We start from the raw sequence: 22,528 nt of genomic DNA, 5'->3' as shown, positions 1-22,528 counted from the left end.
AATGGCTTTTAAATGTTGTATTGATGTCTTAATCATCGCGTTGGCTTTAATTAGGTCTAAACCTTTCGTTTGAAGGTATCGCGACAGTGGTCCTGTAATCGAGAATATTTTTAAGAATATATCATAATCATCCATAAGGCCATCATAATCGTTTCAAACTTTGTGAAATTAATTTTAAAGTTTTCTACCGTAGATCGGATATCTGGATTAAAATCTGTATGTTTTGAAATGATGTCTACTGATTCTAGTAGATCTACATATAGCGGGTAAGATTTTTAGCGTTTTTACTAGAACATTCAAGCTGAAATATTTTAGTTAATGCTTGTTCTTTCGACCACCATCGGGTTTCTCCTATACTTTGTAGTACTCTAAGTTTTGGATCTTGTGACGTTTTTTTCCAAATATCCATTCTCTTGTATGGCTCTTTAAAGAAAACTGCAACTGAGTTCAGAAATGCAAAAAAGGTTGCCGCCTTAATATGTCCTTTTAAAACATCTCCCAGGACTAAATTCAGTATATGACTATACCACCACACATGGACATGCTCGGAATTTTGTTGCTTCATCTTACTAGTAAATCCGCTATATTTCCCTTGCATGTTAGCAGCACCATCTGTTGAATCAGCAATACATTTGTTTATGCTTAGTCCGTTTTTTTGTGCAACAACAATTAAATCTTGAAACCCTTGTCCAGATGTATCATGACAATTTATTACTGCCAGAAGCCTCTCGTGAACCATTCCTTTGTAGACATACCTAAAAGATTAAATCTTTTAAAATTTAGATTATACTTAATATGATTTTAAAAGAAATTAGGCTAATAAATGTTGGAAGCATAGACTAATTAATAATGTATTATAAATTTTAAAAACATTTTTTTTTAATAAATAATAAATAAATGAATACTACTCACCTGATCACAACAGAACACTGGTCCTTAACCGAGATATCTTGTGTGATATCTATCTCTAGAGAAAACATTCCAGACTCTTTTATTTCTTCACAAATATTTTTTTTAAATTTATTTGTTATTAAAGTTATAACTAAATCTATGGATGTTTTTGAAATAAATGTTAAAAAATTCCCTGATCTTTGTTTAACACCAGCATTTTTAAGTTTTTTACTTTTTTCAATAATTTTGTCTAGATGTTGTTTTAGTATTATATCGTATTTGGCAAGAAGTAGGATAATTTCTAAAAAATTGCCATGATCCTTATAAGCATCATCTAGCGTATATGCAGCTTCATCAGCGTTTCCTCTGTAAAAAATACGGAATTATAGTTTTTGATTTTTTTTTCCATTTGGGCTAGACGCGACAAAATTAAGTTTATTACCGGCGCTATGAAATGTTTAGACATATACTATAAGAAATAACAAACTATAATAATAATAAAATCGAGAATAAAATGAAATAAAATCTAAAAAGCAGAAATAGATAAGTGGGTACTTACCTATAGGATAAACCCCTCTTTCCAATTAATTTAATAACATCTAACACTCTGTGAAGAATTTGTATATTACGGGAAATTTCAGAACTTCTCTTTTCTATTACTTCGGGCCTTAATATATACTTGCCTATTGTTTTATTGGCTGCAAATCTTATATACGATTGTATATTTCTTGTATGGAGGTTTGACGATTCATGTTCGTTTAACCTCTGGTGTACATGTTTCCAGTCTCTCATACCTATAATAAAACTGTTTGACTCATTGGTGCCACAAAATGCCAGGCAAATAGAGCAAAATAGCGCAGATTTGCCTGTGCTGTATGTTAGCCACTGCCTTTGAGTGTCATTATCTCTATCAAATACTTTTTGAATGTTAAAACGTATCTCTTTCTGGCTTTTAGGCCTCTGCGGATGATACTCAAAAAATCGGATTAATTCATCACAAACTGGACGTTTAAAAAAAAAAATCTCCCCTGTAATCATTGATTCGTCATTTGAATTAAAATTCTCAGTGGAATCACTTTTTGGTGTACTTTCCTGATTAGTACTGGGAGAATCAGTATTAATTATAGTATCACGTTCACGTTCATTTAAGATTACCGGTTTTAAAAACGAATCTAAATGAATTTTGAATGGTTTATGAATTTTTTGGCAAGGCACGATAACGATAATAATATAGTACGTATAATATATAACAACCACTCACAAAAATCACAAAAAAACACCCAATTCAGTTCAGTCCGAAATTCGAAGAACTATTTCCTACGGCGGCGGCGCGGCGCGTACAGACGTTAGCAAGACGGAATGACATCTCGGAATTGGTGGATATAATGATTGTTATTGTTTTAACTTGTCGCGACACGATGTGACGCGACAGGATTTCCATTAAGCGGGCGGGAGTGATATGGTCAGTGCGGTACTTAGTTTATTTTTTTTTTATTTTTTTTTATTTTTTATTTCTTATTTTTTTACAAAAAATATTTTTAAAATTTTTTTCTTTTTGCCGACCGGCCCACCGGGAAATTTCCCGGTCTCCCGCCTGTCCCATCCGTCCCTGTATTCTACCGTGCATTTATACGCTGATGACACACAGGTATATAAATCCTTTGGACCAGATCAAATTGTAGAAGCGGTTAATCAATTGAATCAAGATCTAGAGACACTCCTTACAGTTTCTAATAAACATTGTTTGGAACTAAGCCCCTTAAAGTCCCAGGTTATGCTTTTTGGTAGAGCTCGGTTAAAAAATGTACATCTGCATGATATTCATCTAACTTTAAATAATAATAGACTTAACTTTACGGACTGCACTAAGAACTTAGGTTTAATGGTGGATTCGAGTTTAAGGTTTAGTGAACATGTAAGTATGTGCATAAGAAAGGCTTTTTCAAACTTAAAACTGATTTTTAAAAACAGACACCTACTTACAGTTCCCTTGAAAAAACTGCTTTGCAATTCTTTGGTACTATCCCATTTCAATTTTGCAGATGTAATTTATGCACCATGTTTGTTAACAAGAGATATATACCGAATCCAACTTATTCAAAATCACTGTGTGAGGTTGATTGGAGGTTTACGTGTTGGGGAGCGAGGGGTATCGGCTAAATTGAGGGAGTAACAATGGCTTAGAATGGATGAGAGACGTATTTTCCTCTCAGTCATCTTGTTTCAGAAGATAATTGCGAGAAAATGTCCTGATTATTTATATCGAAAAATAAAGTTTCGCTCTGAAATACATAGCTTAGATCTTCATAATACAAGTGTCATTACAATTCCATTTCACACGACAACTACTTTTAAAAGATCTTTTAGTTATAACATAGCGAATCTTTATAACAAAATTCTGCGAACCCTAAATTTTTTGCCATCAGTTCATTTTAAAAAACACATTAAGGGACATATTAATCTGTTTGTATAATTAGAGCGGCCTTTGTATTATATAGAATAATTAGATGGTATAGGTTGAATTACGGTAGTATCGGTATACCTACTGACTGAGTTAATGGTTGCCAGTAATTTTGATGGATGTAATATAACAGTGGAGACTCTGTAGAATAATATATTATGTGGATAAATATATATTATAATATGTGATATGTATATATTATAACGTATTTACTGTACATTAGTTAATAATTAATTAATATTTAGGATTCCTATGTATTGTTCAGTAGAGTAGCTACTAGCTAGACTGCGCCACATTTAGGTAATCTATGACAAATTTATTACTATTTTGATATCTATGTATTTGTTGGAAATAAAAGTCATTATTATTATTATTATTATTATCATGGTAAAAGTTTTGCTGCTTAAAATTGCGGAAGTTCCTGTACTTTAAGTAAAAAGGTTTTTGTTTAAATATCTGTAGCTTTAGTTCACATTTTATTAATAAGTGATCTGAGATGTTAAGAGCAGGATCGACACCGGAGTTTAATATATAGTACTAAAGGAATTATAAATATCAGCATTGCTCATAGAGGCGAAATATTGACCAGGGTAAATAGATTCAAAGAACCTAGCAAAGAGGTCAGCAAATGTTTGCCCAGCTTTAAGAAATTCACCAGAAGATCTCTTCATATTTGCCATGTATCTCCAAAAGAGCTATGGTTGTTCTCTAAGTTCTGATTCCATTTTGTTAATATTGTATTTATTATACCAATTTTGATAAAGAACCTTGCACTTAGTTCTAGGGGAAGAAATCTCGAAATAACAGAGAATCAACTACTAATTCTGAAAATCATATTGGGCCAGAACCTGCATTATTTTCTCATAATTAACCGTGAATTCTGCGAAAAACACCATCGTATTTTGCAACACTTTCTGTTTTTTTTTTTGAATAAAAGAAAGGTTTGTGTAAAACAGGAAGTTATTGTCCGAGACCCGTGGTGCTTTTAAGTGTAAAATCTTTAAAGGAAACCAAAACCCGCACTCAGGTAGAAAACAGCTCTTCGAAACGCCGGTCACTAATATTAATAGATGTTAATTAAAAACTATTCAAAGGAGAAAAACAGGCTCCCTTCATGATTTTAAATTTGAATTGATTTTAATTTATTTACAATAGTGAACATTTATAACACAAACCAATTTAATACTAAATAATACTTATTAGTCATTCTTAAAAGGTAAATAAAAAACAAAAAATCCAACTGCATTAACTAACTGTTTCAAACAATCAAGAGCCATGCCGATATTATACGATTTTAGCTTTTGTCCTTATCTTACAATGCAAACATTTAAAATTTCATTTGTTGATAACCTTTGATGAGTGGTCTTCGAAATGCGTTTGTCTTGTTTGCTTTTGTGATTGTAGTTTCCGAGAAAATAATGTTTTGTCTATTTTAATACCGGACATTCCGAAACGCACCTCGATATTGAACCATTATAGGGTGTCCCAAATAAAACTGGATGTAGAAAAAGAGTAGATTTTTTATTCTATATTTGTTATAAGCAATGAACATTGCTATTTAAGATTAAATTGAAGGCTGATAATAAAATTAATTGGGGTTCATTATACCTTTCAAGGATATTGGTAGTAACTGAAGAACACTGGTAAAACGCATATTGTAAATTTACATAACATTACGTTGGCAATTTTGTTACCACAATATATTGTGTAAAATTACATTCCATATGTAAATATTAAATGGGTACACAATAAACAATGTAATTTTTCGATGTGATTGTACACTAACCATTATGCAGAAATTTACAGAGTAGATTATGTACGTTTCTAAAGTAAACTTACGATTTAAATTACGTAATAAATTTATGTAAATTTACCTAGCTGTCTAGGTAAAAGTAAATATTAAAATGCGAATTTCTTTATTAAAAATCATATGTACCCCGTGTGAATTTACACAAAGCTTATTTATGTAAATTTACGTAGTTTTCCAGGTAAAATTAAATAGTAAATGTATTTTTTTGGAAATTTTTCGTTAAGTAATATAAAATTACATACTAATTATAATAATATGACAATATAAATAAAATACTGTAAAATATTTAACAAAATAAGTGTATTTCTAAAAGGCACATTCACATAACATTAGACGTATCAAAAAATTTTCAAAAGTCACTTTTTAACTATGTATACTTCAAAAACCGTTATAATATAAAATTTAAATAATAGATACGAGGTGGTCTTTTCTTAATGCGGAGTTCTGTTTGGAGATATGTATATACAAATGAAACAAATTACCCATTAAATATGTTATATTAATATAAAAAAGCACATTTTAAAATTATTGTCATACATACGTCAGGATTTTCAAAAAGTATTGAAAATGAAAATATATTTTTTCTAATATATCACTGACTTAAAATATATATAGAGTACTAAAAGTAAAAATTAGATGACTTGTAAATTATATATTTTTATTTGCACAGTTTTCTCGAAACACTTCTTATAGATGTCAATCATTTTAAAATATACCAGAGCTCTGATTTAAGAAACGACCTGGTAAATATCCTGATGACTTAATTATGTCTCAAGTGTATAACAAACCTAACAAACCTTTTGATACCTAAATATAACATAAACTATATTGCTAAATAAAAACGTTAAAAATACATGTAATTATATTAACATATAATAAGAAACAACATGTACATATATTCTTAATCATAAGAAATATGAACTAAAAATGCAAATCCTAAAAATGCTAAATTTTCTGACCTAATACTAAATATTATTATTTATTCTATAATGAAGAAAATAGTACTCATAAGAAGATGTTACTATTTAGTTATAGAAATTTTTTTAAATTTGTTCATATAATTAAAAACTTTCCTCTTTGTGGGGTTAATTTTTTTAGATTTTGATCCGGAATCTGGATGAATTTTTAAAAACATTCTTTGTATTAATTCCATGTTTGTAATGTTATTTGTTTTGGATACTGCATATTATAAATAAAGTAAATAGCCATGCACACTTTAAAAGAATTAAAGCACACTTTTAAAGTACTTTCTGTGTGTGCAACACTTAAATGCACAAATTTTGCATTGCATCATTATAACAAAGAATATTTTACTCACCTTAAACTACGGGTTTACCTGTCACACCCGTTACTACGCTTCAATGTATATTATGGCACAACACGACACACTAAACTAAAGAAAAATAATGCCAGTTGATGGACGAAAGACTGAACGAGAAATAAAGTAAAACAATATGGCTAAGTTGGCAAGTTTATCATGGGGGCGATAGTAGTTTTGTTGTTAGTGATTTCACACCATCTGTACTGTAATTTTACATATGAAATTATGTAAAATGTAGTTACATAATATACCATGTAAAAATATAAGTACATAATATATGTTGTAATTTTTATTGCAGTATTTGTTGTGTAAATTATTTTTTCACATTGTTTATCTAGGAAAACTTCACTTTACATTGTAGATTTTATGTGTAAATAAAAAAATACAGAATATCACCTGCAAATTCTAATGACGTTGAAATTTTACCCAATACAATATGTAAAAATATTATTACATTAAATATAACGTAAAATGTACAGAATTTATCAGTTATTATTACCGTCATTTCTACCAGTGAATGTCATAGTTGTCTATATTGTCTTCTAAAGAAGCACTTTTGAAGAATTTTTGATCGAAAAATCAAATTGTCAAGGGTAAATTAATTTTATTAGCCCCTCCCAAAATAACAATTGAAAATGGTAAGACATTAAAAAGAAGAAATACACAAATTGACGAAAGAATAGTCACCAGAGTTCTCGAAAAACACGAAATATATAAATACCTGAGAATAAACCAACATTAAATCACAAGCAGATGGAAAACAAACATACCCAGCAATATCCAATCAATAAAAAAATATCTATCTCAAGATTGACCTCACGGCGAAAAGTGTTGCAATATAGCTTTGGAATATTGGCTCAGGCAGAAATCAAAGTAATACACAGGAAAAGCAGAAAGCACCTGACCATCCATAGCCCGCTACACCAAAGACCCGATGCATACAGATTCTTTGTCCCAAGAAGAGATGGATCTAGGGAACTCACTAATGTGGAAGTAAGCCACAACTTAGAACTAAAACATGACAAATATGTGGGAATGGTTTACGGACAAAAAGTGAGGAAACAACATAAACAGCCTCAATCGCCACATGGAGAACTACAAATATAGCTGAAACAAAAAGAATTGAAAAGGATCAAGGCTGGAAAAAAGGAAAAAAACCAATTAACAGATAAAAAGGAAAGAGAATGCAGCGACAGATTCTAGAAGAATCAGAAAAAGAAACTGGTAACTAAGCAGATACCTGGAGATGACTCAAATATGAAGAACTGAAAGTGGAGACGGAGGCACGTATCTCTGCATGTCAAGAACAAGCGATCGCAATTAAATATTTCCAGACAAAAATTTTAAAAACTAGCTCAGACCAAAAATGTAGACGGTGTCGGACAGAATGTGAGACTATTCAGTTTGTTAGTAACTTATTAGGTTGGGTATAACGTCACTATTTAAGTAAATCTCAATTAGGAAAGTCATACGGTCATGTACTATTGCGAGTGGCAAACTAAGGTTAACGAAAGGTTTTCGGGTAGACATCCGATGAGGGAAGAATGGTCAGCGAACCAAATCTGGGTCATGGATGGACACAGGAGAATCCTTTCCGCTAGGAAAACATAACAAACACAACAAGTAGTAGAATGTATTGAAGTAGCAAATAAACGGGAAGCATTGGAAGGTAACGAGGGGATTTGTACCTAGGGTTGCCAAGTGTCCTCCTTTCGGGAGGACAGTCCTCCTTTCTTGCTGTGAGCTCTCCTTTCTCCTTTTCTACCCAAATGTCCTCCTTTTGAACTGCTTTTACACTAAATCCTGCTTTTAATTTTTAAGTCAATTTAGCGGCTATTTAGCGACTATCTTTATTTTACTATATTTATCGCTATTATTTTCTTTTATTTAAGAGTTTCTTACGCTAACATTTCATATAGCAGTCGATAGATGTCTCGCCCTTCGCCCGTATAGTTGTTTTATTTTTGTAGCGTAGGTACCGTACGGCGGACGGCGGTATTTTGTAACCAATAACCATAGACGTATAAACAAGGATATGTCCTTGGTTATACGTCTATGTTTGTAACAGACGGCGCCGGCGGCGGCGGTGTAGGTCCGGCTGATTTTTTTGGTGATTTTAGATTTTAGTGTTGTCTTGTCTCTGTTTTAATAATATCTATCAGCAGTGTGGCCAGATTGAGCGATTTATCGCAATTTGGGCTACTACAGGCCCTATATATTGAATTATGGATCAATCATTAACTTCGACTCCAAAAAGTTCGCCTTGTATAGTGATCGTTATTCTTCGATCGTCACTTAGCATGGCTTTGATCCAGTTGCAGATAAGAGGGCTCACTCCTCTTAATGTTGTCGATTCATAGAGTGAGCGTGGCAGTGCGTTGTTGAAGGCTCCTTTTATGTCTAAAAAGGCCGCCACTGCCACTTTCTTCTGTTTCAGTGAGTTTGCCGTATTGTTTCAATGAGTTACTGATGCTCGTTACAAGATTGTTGAGAGCTGTCTATTGATTTACCTGCCTGGTAGGCGTATTGGTGGACATTAGATATTGAGCGGGCGTTTCTCCAGCGCCACATCTCTAGTGTGTCCATCAGTGACCTTCCCCAGGGTATTCATCATGTCAGGCTTATTGGCCTAAACGAAGATGCCTTGGCAATTGGTCGCCCGGTTTTCGGTCTGTATGTTACATTGGTAGTTTTCCAGCAGGTTGTAATGTAGCCCCATGCTAGACTGGCTCTAGGTAGTGATAACAGGTGATGCAAAGCCAGTTTTCTTTGGATGGTCGCGGAGGTTCTGGCCCATCGTTTTCTCCAAAGTGATGAAGAAATTCGGACCCGGGGAAGTGTGTTAGGACTACAAGCTTATCTCATCTGGTTTGTGTGAAAGTGCCATCGGGGCATTTAATCGACCCCCAGCTCCTGTTCGCGTACCTTTGAGAGCACTTTGTAGATCCTTGCACTGCGAGGCGTTTCATTATTGTCCTCGCAGAATCTTCTCCATGAATCCGTCTAAGCTTTACGTAGATTTATAGATTGTATAGATTTATTATAGACTGTTAACGCCCTACGATATGGCTCCCAGTTGTTACTGGTTTTGACACGGTGGAAGAGTTTGCGTACTTCAGACCGCATTTTGTTAAGATTGTTGTTCCACGAAGGTGTGCAGCGATTATCCCACTCTATCTTTTACCTGAGGTCTGACGAACTAGCAAGAGAAGGTTCCATTAGCAGCTTCCTAGGCCCCGAGCCATCTCGATTTTAGTAAAAACGAAATTTCCCAGGAACTTAATATTTGGGCCTGGAAAAAACAAGGAAGAATTGGAGGACAGAAAGATGTACACAGGCCAAGGAGATAATACTAGATCATGACAACTCTAAAGGAAGGCGATTACTAACAAAGAGCCCACAGGGGATCAAAGAATTGTTGGGACTCCTAATCAGGCATAACTGCCTAAACAGGCATCTACACCTTCTTGGTATAAGCGAAAGTCCGCTCTATGCGAATGGCGGTATAAGGGAAGAAACTTCTTACTACATATTAGGAATTTCTGACAAGTGCAGTCGCCCAAGAAGGAAAAATTTTGAATCAACGACAATTCAATAAGATCTTAAAGATCTGGACTGGAACAACCGCAAGCCTTTATTAAGAGGACGGGCCAAGTCAGTAAAGACCGTGCATTATGAGTGAAGGCGAAGGGGTTTGCGAAAAGGGACTTTTACGCCTCTTGCCTAGCTCTAGCTTCCCACCCTTACTACTACTACTACCACTTCTTTATCATTTCAGAGCTAGTGTTTTTCTTAGGAAAGAAATTCCAAAAATCCTTTGGCGATCGCAGTCAAAGAATCCTAAGAAATAGAGCAAATATTAAGAAAAATGAACAGAGTGAAAGACATACTATGACTCGGCAGACAAAAATCAATAATTAATTGCAATCCAGTCAGAAAATAGAAATATAGCAGGTCTTCACTACTCTGATCTGAGTGAAGTTCTATTTTGAATAATAATGAAAGGTAGATACAATCTAGTATGTGTATATTAAGACTCAATTAAGGACGCAAACTCACTATTAAATAGTTCAACTTTAATTATAGCAAGTTAGTAGCAACTTACATCTCAAATGTAACCGAATGTCATAATAACTGCCTTAGATTTGGCGACTCAAAGAAGCACGATAAGACTAGACAGCAAAGATCCAGATGTGGGGAAAATCATAAACAACCAAGAGTAATATGCCAGAACCCAATAAGATGCTTCTATTGTAACGACCACCACTTGGCCATTTTCAGAACATGCCCTGAAATAAAAAGGCTGAACGGTGGCCACAGAAAGTATATGCAGAAGCAGGCCAGATGATTCCACCTCCTTATAAGACAAAACCAACATATAGCATAGTGTTAAAAACGACAGAAAAATTAGAATTCCTTCCAAAATATTCAAAAATATTCTCGTTTTTGATTGATTTTTTATGAAAAATATCCAGATATCCAGAATCCTAATTATATTTCCCTTTCTATTTCAGTGCACATTCCAATGAACGTCTATTCCTCCGAGACTTAGTAAATTGTACGGCGGGATCGTCTGGTGGTCGTCTGGCACAATGGCTTCAACCTGGCAGCAGAGCAGAACCCTCCCAATGTAAAGTGATCTGCGCTAGAGAAGAATTAAGACAAGGATGGCCTGCCATCGTGACCGTTTTAACCAGAGACCAATACGGCGAGGCCGTGTACGTACCAAATATGAAAGTTGAGGTGAAAGCTTTACCTATAGACAAAAAAGAACTGGGAGAGTGTGACGCTGGTAGAAAAATAAGAAGAGTTAGTCAGCCGGATCCGTTGATATTTGGAGGAGTTGCACCTCCACCGTTACATCACGGGTACGAGCCGACCATTAGGGATAAAATGCGGTTTCATTCTATCACCGTTATGAAACCGTTCCAGAATTATTCTTTTGAGGAATTGAGGTTTACTTCACCGCCAGTTAAGAGGTCCAGCGAGACTATGTTGGTGCGGCCAAATTTGGATGGTACTTACAGTGCCACCTGGACGCCAGCCTCGGTTGGATGCTACTCTATCGTGGTTAATATTGATGGATATGAAATGGAGGAGACGTTTAAAGTTGAGGTACTGGCACTTTTATTTTAAGATATTTAATTTGGAGTTGTAAAAATTCAGGTTCACAGGAAAGGATGAGTTAATTCTATTTTACAGAAAATTTACTGAGTTACGCCTTAACAATGAAAATTTTATTTAGGTAAAAGACCCACCCCAAGGAGTAATACCACCCAATCAAAACCCTAGCAAAAAATCAATTATACAACCAAGTAAAGTAAGAAAATTCGTGGCAAAGAACTCGGCAGGTTTGAGAATAAGGGCACACCCTTCACTGCAAAGTGAACAGATTGGCGTAGTTCATGTGAATGGAACCATCGTATTCATCGATGAGGTATGTAAAGTCCAGTTCAGAGATCTATTAGAATCTTTGATGTGCCGCCAATAGTGCGTGTGCCAGTGTTGCTTGTATTGTCACATGGTATGCATGTTTAAATCGCAAAATTTTATGTGAAAAGAGTCATAAAGTAATATTCTAAGCGATCTTCCATTAAATAAATAAATGTTTTAATTTTTTTTTATTTATACATCTGATTTGTAAAATTTGACTACAGACGCCCACGTACTATTTTGTTAGACGTCTAATCTCAGTCCCAGCCACTTAAGCGAGAAAAGTTGGACAGGTGCGGCCTTAAAATTTATTTGTTTTTAAAATTTTATTATTCGGGATTTCTTGGCTTAGTTTTATAAAGTTAGAAATTCAGGATAGCTGATAGCAAGATAATATTTAAGTACGTAAAATCAGTTTAACCAAAAATTTTAATTTAATAAGTTTAGTTTTTAGCACCATCAGTGGGGTGTTTATAATAAGTGATGAGAGAATAGGTGGTACAAATTACTTAGGCCCATTTATTCTGTATAAGGACAATAGGGGCAGTAAGCTGAAAAAAACAAAACTTAAACTTGTTTAATTATTAAAAATAGTGTTTTCTTTCCATATGGAATAATAACTAGTTTAGCCACTGATCTTCAATTTCTGCATCAGATATATTATTATCCAAATTTATAATCAAACGGTCTCCTCCATTCAAAATAATGTGATGCAAATTACGATATTCCTCTTCATATCTTATAATTTTTTCATCAGGCTTTCTCCACTCTTCCTCTCCCAAATTCATAACTTCCTCCTTTATCAAACTTATAACTTTTTTATCAAATTTTGGATACTTATTTTTCCTGTGAATTCTCCTTTGTAGTTGTCCCCAAATCAACTCGATAGGATTAAATATACAATAATACGAAGGAAGGTTGACGATAGTATGACCATACTTTTTAGCTATGTTATCTACTACAAACTGCTTTTCCCATGATTTGATGTTTACAACTTCCAATAATTGTTTCTTTGTATGAGATTCGTGAAAAGTGAGATCATGTTTTAATAAAAATGTCTCAATTTCCAATTTATGTGATGATGTGTTTGAGATTTTCAGAAAGCCTGGAATGGTATGATGCATTATCCATAACAATTGCACTGTTTTCCTTTAAATTTGGAATTAATGTTTTCTCAAACGGTTCTCAAAGGTTTGAAATATACCTGCATGCATGTTTTTATGATAGTCCACATTGCACTCTTCTATTTTTTTGCCACACAAATTTAATTTATCTTTCACCCAACCTTCTTTTATACCACAATGAATAATGATCATTGGTGGAACATCTTTTAGGACATATTTGTTAAAACAATCAGTCCAACTTTTTTTGCCGTGTCATGTGTATCATACCATGTTTCGTCTAAATAATATATGGATCTTTCTTCCTTCCAAATTTTTTAAATTTTCTCCAAATATTCTGTATGCCACCTAACAATTCAAGTCCTTTTCATTATAGCAGCCCTTTTGTTAACCATCTTAAGCTTAAATCCAAGTTTTATCAGGAAAAATGTTCAACACGACGTTGCTCGACGTGCGTCTGCTAAAAGAGGTCTCCATATGTTGGGAACATCCACGTTGCGTTATGTAGGCAGCTTCCAGAAATTTCTTTTTTCGCCAGTGTGATTCCTCCTTAGGATTTTTGTTTCAGACTAGTGAATGTTATGACCGTTTGACCAAGCATGTTCAGCAATGCCTGATCTGGCTACTTCTCCAGTGGTCGTCCATTTGCGATGTTCCTTGGTCCTAACTGCCAAAGGTCTTTTGGTTTCGCCAACATATTGAGTGAGTCACCACACTCACAAGGGATCTGGTAGATGCAGTTTTTAGTGTCTGCTGTAGATTCTGGCTTTGTTTTGAAAACAAAACTTCTTATTGTATTGCCAGATCTAAAGGCGGTTTTTAGATTAAACTTCTTTCAATTCGTCGGATTTTCTCGGATGTAACTTTTATATAGGGGATTGCGAGAAGCCCAGTTGATTCATCCTCTTGCTTAGTTCTGGTTTCCTTCGTCATCGACCTCTGGATAGTTTTCTGGATAAGTTTTTTGGGATAACCATTCTGCTGCAGATCTTTAGTAAGAAGTGCTACTTCCGCCTTAAAGTCTGCGTCGTTATTGCAGATGGTTACAGCTCGGTTGTACAGAGACCTGATGATTCCAACTTTCAAAGTGTAGGTATTGTCCAGTATGTGTGGCTTTTCGATACACAGACATTCTTATAATGCCATTTGTATTCTTGACAAGAACATCTAAGAATGGCAGCGTCGAATTTTTCTCAGTCTCCATGGTAAATTTGATACTTGGCACCATGTTGTTCAGGTGGTGTAAGAAGTCCTGAAGTTTGTCTTCCGCTCTATCCCAAATGATAAATGTGTCATCAACGATCAATTTCCTTGATTTTCCACGAAATCAAAGAAATAGCTTTGGAAGATTACGAGCCAATTTTTGGTAAAATGGACCATATATGTCAGAAGCTCAGAAACAAATTGAGGATCGACCACCAGACAAAGTTGAAAAAGCTAAAAACAATATCTTCATTCCCACAAGAGACAGAAGACCACAAATCAGGAAAAACCATCATAAATATATCAAACAGAACTCTTACTGCCCCGGAAGAAAAAGTATTGAGCCGAGGACTCAACTTTGCAGTATCCACCAAACCCCAGCTTCTGGATGTAATTTTTTCAATCGAGTCCGTTCACCTACCCCGCGCGGTCGCTGACAAACTAAGATATGAGGTTAGAAGCACTCTGGACCAGCTGAACAGGCAGAAAATTAATTAAAATATTGGCAGAGAGGAAGAAAGAGCGCTGACAGATCTGAGGAGGACAAAACGATTAAAATTCTACCAGCGGATAAGGGTACTGCGACAGTTATAATGGACGTGAATACCTGCGAGACCAAAATCGAAGAGGTTCTACAGAAAGGAAAATACAGGTTGTTATCAAAAGATCCAACGGCGACTATTGAAGGAAGAGTATACAGAACACTAAAGAACTATTCCTTTTTCTTAACGGACGCCGTAGGTAGAAGACTTACCCCACATCACAGTAAGCCTCCACATCTTTACGGACTACCAAAAGTTCACAAGAAATTGATGCCACTGCAACCCATTACTAGCTCAAGGGATTCGGCAACGTCAGAACTTTCTAGATTTCTTTTAGAAATAATCAAACCACTCCAAGGGAATACTAATTCATACGTTAAGAACTCCAGTCATTTTTTGGATCTACTTCGACCTATCAACATCAGACCAGAGGATAGCTTTGGTTAGCTTTGACGTGAAAAGTCTTTACACCAATGTCCCGATTGGAGATTCCCTGAAGATTATCCAGAATAAACTGAGTACGTCACTTCCGTCTCGAACCAAGCTTCCACTCGGAGAAGTGATGGAACTTTTGGAGGTCTGCCTACGTAATTCCTATTTTCAATTGAAAGATAGGTTTTACGCTCAGGATGAGGGTCTGCCTATGAGATCATCGCTGTCTCCGGTGGTAGCCAACATATATATGGAATGGTTTAAGGAACAGGCAATCAGCACCTCACGACAAAAGCCAAAGATGTGGCTACGATACGTTGATGACACATTTATCATCTGGGATAAATGGGAAGACAAACTTCAGGGCTTGTTACACCACCTGAACAACATGGTGCCAAGTATCAAATTCACTATGGATACTGAAAAAACTTGTCAAGAATACAAATGGCATTATAAGAACGTCTGTGTATCGAAAAGCCACACATACTGGAAAATACCTACACTTTGATTCCAATCACTCTGGTTCGACTAAAGTTGGAATCATCAGGTCTCTGTACAACCGAGCTGTAACCATCTGCAATAACGACGCAGACTCTAAGGCGGAAGTAGCACTTCTTACTAAAGATCTGCAGCAGAATGGTTATTCCAAAAAACTTATCCAGAAGTCGATGGCGAAGGAAACCAGAACCAAGCAAGAGGATGAATCAACTGGGTTTCTCCCCTATATAAAAGGTACATCCGAGAAAATCCGACGAATTGCTAAGAAGTTTAATCTAAAAACCACCTTTAGATTTGGCAATACAATAAGAAGTTCTGTTTCCAAAACAAAGCCAGAATCTACAGCAGACACCAAAAACTGCATCTACCAGATCCCTTGTGAGTGTGGTGACTCATATGTTGGCGAAACCAAAAGACCTGGCAGTTAGGACCAAGGAACATCGCAACTGGACGACCACTGCAGAAGTAGCCAGATCAGGCATTGCTGAACATCAAAACAAAGGTAAAAACACAAAGTCACGGTCTCATCAAATCCATATAATTTTTTAAATGCTACACGTGTTTCGTTCCTATCGGAGCATCATCAGAAAGAGAAAAAATGGATGATACGTTTCTAATTGCTGAACATGCTTGGACAATCGGTCATAACATTCACTGGTCTGAAACAAAAAGTAGTTTCTACATTACCATTGTCTATCACTTTAAAAAACTCATTGTTTTTGTATTTACATTACACAACTTCCCTTAGCAATTGCACAATATCAGTGTCAAGTCCTTTTCCTTCTTTCTTTTTTTTCTGTCTTCAATCCCTTTTTTTACAAAATAGTATATTATACTATAGGGAACCCCTGTTAAAAAAGCTGTTTTTTGCAAAGCACTACAATCTTTTGTGAAGTGAGGATCATTTCTTAGATTGTTATAGACATTTAAACAAATTTGTTTGGCGTCTGCACCTAAACAATTACGTTTTAAAACTGCTTGATTTTCCCTGTAGCTTCTACTTCCCTTGCTTCTTCCTCTGCTTCCTTAACGCTAGAAAATGAACCACCAGAACTATCTGAGTCTAAGTCACTGTCCAGATCACTCTTATTGTTTTCATCACAAATGTTATATCTTTCTTCTGTATCTACGGTCTTCATAAGCCCGCACAAACACTTTTCTCTTCATTTGCCAAATTTTCCTGCCTATTTTCCCAGGGTCCAAAGATTTTAAGGTGTTTAAGTATAATACCAAAACAAATTCACAAACACAAATAAAAAAACACACTTCCTCACAGTAAAAACTACAAAAAATGTACACGAATACAGGCCAAATTCTCCACTTCCATAAATGTGTAAAAAGCAAAACCGCCAAAATCTATCAAATAATAATAACCTTACATGACCCCCCTCCCAACTATTAAAGGATGGACCCATTCAACAGAAACATTTTAAAGGCGATACACCCATCCTTTAAGATCTCTTTAAAAACACGACAAAAGTAATGCAAAAACAGCCTAAAAATTTATCTGGGTACGGCGCCGTAATCGTCAAAAAAAGTGGTATAGAGAGAGATACACAATCACTTGCACAGCCTAAAGTAGGAATCGCCAGAACCCAGGTGTTTTATTTTTGTTTAATAGACTGGCTAAAAAGAGGTGAGAAGTCTGTAAGTACTGGGAGTGTTTACAATGTTTTGTAAGATGCTTGAATTTTAGTCCGCGGTCAATTTTTTGAAATTATTTTCTTTCTAAAAATGGACACTTTTGAAAGAAAAATAAAAAATAACACAGGGTTTTACGTATATTTAAAATGATTTCATAGATAAATTATATAATATTTTGCCATTTAAACATGTATATCGTGCAACAATAAATATGACATAGGCGCACGGACTATTTAGTGCGGCATCTGCGACACATCAAAGATTCTAATAGATCTTTCACCTGGACTTCACATTCTTAAAAATATTCAATAACTTATTTAAAGATCCATAACGATGATGGAGTCTGGTTGAGACTTTCTGCCGATACCATTCGCCAGTACTGCAATCCACACGTCATTGAAGCCTGGTGTCTTCAGTACAATCAGCATTTAGGAAAAACTTTATTGTTACCGGTAGAGGAACCCAAAACCATTTTGGATCAAGTGATTACCGATACCATTTTACGAAAGCTGCCTGATATTCAAGATAAAACCAAAGGATCGCAGATAAGTTATAAGGTATGAATGAATTGCTTGCTTGTGTGCAGAAAATTCTAGTCTTCTTTGCCTTTTGGGCTCCAGATACCTTAATTTATGATTTAATTCATGACTGTTAGATATAAACACACATTCCGTTTTCCTTTTTAAATACAATGATAGTGATGTAAATTTATGTTTTTAAGCATGGCTTGATAAATACTTTGGCACTTAAAATAAAGGTCTTCTTTTATCAAAGACTATATTAGAATGCTTATATTTCGTAATATTCGTAAAAAACAATCAATTTTAGGTTATCAAATGTGGTGCTTCTGGACATAATGTGAGGAGCAGACCAAGCTTAAGGGCGCCACCTGTCGGTATGTTAGTGTTGGGAAATAGAATTGGCGTTAGTGAGTATGTGGTGAACTCGGAAGGTTTGTTACTTCAGAAAAATATGTTTGTAAGATTATTATAATATTTAATTCATTTAGGTTGTTGGGTGCTTTTGGACAAACCAACTAGAGAGAAATATTGTTTTAACGTTGACGAAGATGCTTGGTCTTTGGCCATTGGCACAAATAACGTACTGTATTTGGACAATGTGACTGAAACTGATAATTCAAAGGTAATTATCTATAGTAAAAAAAAAGTTGTTGTCATCATGTATTTAACATTTCTAAAAAGGTTCCTTAATAGCATAATAAATTGCATAAAATTTGTAAGAAGAAACATTCGGTAATTTGAAGATTCTTGAAACATTTTATTACAATATTCACCGAATGTAATATTCTTACGTTTATTAGTATTACTGTCCCTAATATTGTACAGGGTGGCCAAATAAAAATGCGAGGTACTGTATCTGGGAAACTATTCATTGTAGAAGCTTGCGATAAAAAAATTTATTACTAAAATGGCCAAGAGAATGCCCTGGAAAATATTTTCAAGTTTCTAAAATGGCCGCTAGGGGGCGCAACTGCAATCTTGAATCTAGGAAACTGATGTTTCTGTAAATTTTGCTGGATTAACCTAACAAAAAAATTGCTGATTATTAAAGTAGAGACTAATCCGAACCTTTTTTATTTGAATAGTTTTGCTCTATCTCTAAAAATAAAGTGGTGGGGGGTGTTCAAAAGTTGGCTTAAAACACACTCTGTATACTAAAAACGCCTTAGCCGATTTTATCAAACTTGGGCTAGTTGAAAAGAGCTATTATTAAGCTACGAATATTATTATATTTCATGTTTTTTTAGTTTTACATCTCGCCGCTAGAGGGCTTTTTTCGGCTTTCTGACACAAATGACTAATTTTCTCAAAAAACTTAAATGCAATAGTATAAATTTTTTTATACAAAAAAATAGCTTAATGACGCCTAAATATGCTTGCGAAAACCGCATCTTAATATTTTCATCCTAACCTAAAATTTAGGCCAAAGAAAATTTTATATGGAAATCCCTTAATATTTATAAAAACTACAAAATAATTTATTTCGAATTTCTTTTATATTGTAAGTTGTGGCCCTATAAAGGACCGATTTTAAAAAGAAAGGGTTTTGATGCCCCCGTAAATGCTCGAAATGCTGACCATCACGCTCTATGCATTGCTGAAGCCTCTCATGGGTAAATAGAACTGCAGCTTCAATTTCGGCTCTCGGTATGGTATGTATTGCATTACGAATGCGGTTTTTCATATCTTCTCTAGTCGTAGGCTGAGTCTGAAATACAATGTCTTTTAACCGCCCCCATAAATAGAAATCAAGACAGGTTAAGTCTGGGGATCGCGGAGGCCATGGAAACAGGCTTCCTCTTCCAATCCACCGCTGTTGAAAAATGTTATTAATATGCTCTCGCACATTCCTAGCAAAATGTGCTGGACAACCATCTAACTGCAAAAACAAATTTTGCCGGACTTCCAGTGGCACATCTTTCAGCAACAACGGTAATTAATTTACCAAAAAGTAGAAAAAAACATTGCCATTTAGAGATTGCTCAAAAAAATATGGTCCAATAATGTTGCCTCCAAGTATACCACACCACACATTTAAACTCCAGCGCCCTTGGTGCTGAACTTCACGCAACCAATGCAGATTTTCTGCAGACCAATAATGCATGTTATTCAGGTTGACTCTACCGTCACTATTAAATGTGGCTTCATCGGTCCAAAGAATTTTAAATAAAAAATCTCTGTCCTCGCGTATTATGCCTAATATCCAATGGCAATAGTCCAACCGACGGTCAAAGTCTGCTTCTTCCAATGCCTGATGTAAATTAACACGATATGGGTGCATTCTATAAATATATTAAAAAAAAAGCTGAACTTAAATAAATCCATATATGGCGATGGCTATTAGAATTTACCTATTGTCCTTCAAAATATTTTGAATCGTTGTTCTTGATATGCCTAATTCAAGGGATAATGCTCTTGTGCTAACATGAGGATTTTCTTCAATATATCCCAGTACGCTGTTAATATTGTCCACATTTCTTCTAATTCTTGGCCGTTGAAACCTAGGCCGAAAACTACCATTGGCTCGTAAGTTCGCCTCTAATCGGGGAAAAAATCTAATATCGCAAGGACTTCGATTTGGATATCGAGCAGCATAAACTCTTTTTGCTACTGCAGCATTTTGAAGACATTCAAAATAAACCGCAAGCATATCAACAGCTTCATCGTTCGTAAAACGCATTTTGCAAAAACAAAAAATGCTCAAGTAACGTAAAACTTTTGACAACTTAGTATTGACAATTTGAGGAGTGTTTATAATTTGAGTAGACATTTGTTTTGTTGCATTCCATGGCCTGCTTTCTAATAATTATTTTTTTCGTATTATATCCATAGTGAATATATAACATAAAATAGGTCTGATTTTTGATATAAGCATTATTAATACTTACCTTTTAGTGATATTAGGTAATATTTTCAAAAATGGTAAATTTTGTTTTAAAAGTAGTGAATTTTAAAAAATTCCAAAATAATTAGTATAAAAAAATTAAAATTTAAAGGTATAAAATATTCTTTGGCCTATATTTAAGGTTAGGAACAAGATATCGAGTTGCGGTTTTCGCAAGATTATTAAGACATCATTTAGCTATTTTTCTATGAAAAAAAAATCATATCAACGCATTTAAGTTTTTTGAGAAAATTAGTCATTTGTGTCAGAAAGCCGAAAAAAGCCCTCTAGTGGCGAGATGTAAAACTGAAAAAACATGAAATATAATAATATTCGTAGCTTAATAATAGCTCTTTTTAACTAGCCCAAGTTTGATAAAATCGGCTAAGGCGTTTTTAGTATACAGGGTGTGTTTTAAGCCAACTTTTGAACAGCCCCCACCACTTTATTTTTAGAGATACAGCAAAACTATTCAAATAAAAAAGGTTCGGATTAGTCTCTACTTTAATAATCAGCTATTTTTTTGTTAGGTTAATTCAGAAAAATTTACAGAAACATCAGTTTTCTAGATTCAAGATTGCAGTTCCGCCCCCTAGCGGCCATTTTAGAATCTTGAAAATATTTTCCAGGTCATTCTCTTGGCCATTTTAGTAATAAATTTTTTTATCGCAAGCTTCTACGATGAACAGTTTCCCAGATACAGTACCTCGCATTCTTATTTGGCCACCCTGTACATTTTGGTGTCAATATTGTAACCTAAGGGTCTTAGGAATATTTTGCTTTTTTTTCTAAATCACCAAATGGCAATAGCAAATAGCAAACACCTGGTCAATGCGCTAGATATTGAAAAAACCCTATCGATGTGAGAAGCTTAAGAAGTGCAAACACGGACTTCTAGTAAAGACTGTGGCAATTTTTCTACCCTATGGATATTTTTTTTTTGCCTCATAAATGCACGGCAGCTTTTAGTCTGGTGAGCGTGGTGGTGGGCAGATCATCCCTCCCTTTTTATACTTACTGATTTCATCTTTGGACGCCACTTGATTTAATTAAAGTTTATTTAAATTTTATAATTAAAGATGTTGTTTATAATTAAGTAAATCAAGAAAATTAATTATGTTTTTTTTTTAAAGCAATAGTCTGGACTGGTATCAACTTCAAGTGAAACGGTTTATTTTAATTTTTTAACAAAATTTATTTTATACCCTAGATGTGAACTGAAACATTGCATTCCGTGCGGTCAATAAAATACTTACAACTATTTACAAATGGTGGTGTGATAGTGATAAAAAAATGAATAAAAAAGATACTGAAAATAGTGATAGTAACACTCAAATATCACAAAGAGAACGTGTAGCTCTATGGGTTTATATTAAATTAAAATGGGAATATGACATTAATTATATGACGTTAAACCTGGGGAAAATTCATGAATTCTCTGCGCAGGAAAAAAGGATTAAATAGACAGTACGCACAGGGCTACTTATAAATCAAAATAGAATAAATAAATCATTAAACCAAGTTCATATAAGTATGATGAAATTTTACCAACTCCGCCACGCAGCTTAAACACTTCCTGCTCAGCGTTACTGCGTAGGAATGCTAGGGAAGCATTATCCAGCGATTGACAGGCCTGAAGGCATGGCCTTAGGTGGATGAGGATGAAGGTCAGCAGTCTGGAAGCAGCAAGGGTTGAAGGCAGGGCTCGGCGTTGAAAATGGCGTCAAGGCGTTGACTCGGCCTTGAGCGTGATGTATGACACCGTCA

At 34.8% G+C, this 22,528-nt stretch overlaps 1 protein-coding gene across 4 annotated transcripts in view; it reads left to right on the top strand.

The window, feature by feature from the left end:
- LOC126739392 (E3 ubiquitin-protein ligase MYCBP2) overlaps nt 1–22,528 on the top strand; it is a 714,511-nt gene that overhangs the window by 459,263 nt on the left and 232,720 nt on the right. For all 4 annotated transcript variants that reach the window (XM_050445054.1, XM_050445056.1, XM_050445053.1 and 1 more), the window contains exons 35-39: nt 10,998–11,598; nt 11,729–11,920; nt 17,680–17,913; nt 18,185–18,308; nt 18,366–18,499. In XM_050445054.1, the coding sequence (XP_050301011.1) occupies nt 10,998–11,598; nt 11,729–11,920; nt 17,680–17,913; nt 18,185–18,308; nt 18,366–18,499 (1,285 nt within the window). The remainder of the gene's footprint in view (nt 1–10,997; nt 11,599–11,728; nt 11,921–17,679; nt 17,914–18,184; nt 18,309–18,365; nt 18,500–22,528) is intronic.

Source organism: Anthonomus grandis, chromosome 8, assembly GCF_022605725.1.
Source record: "Anthonomus grandis grandis chromosome 8, icAntGran1.3, whole genome shotgun sequence".
Classification (NCBI taxonomy): Eukaryota; Metazoa; Arthropoda; class Insecta; order Coleoptera; family Curculionidae; genus Anthonomus; species Anthonomus grandis.
This window is presented reverse-complemented; position numbering and strand designations above follow the sequence as displayed.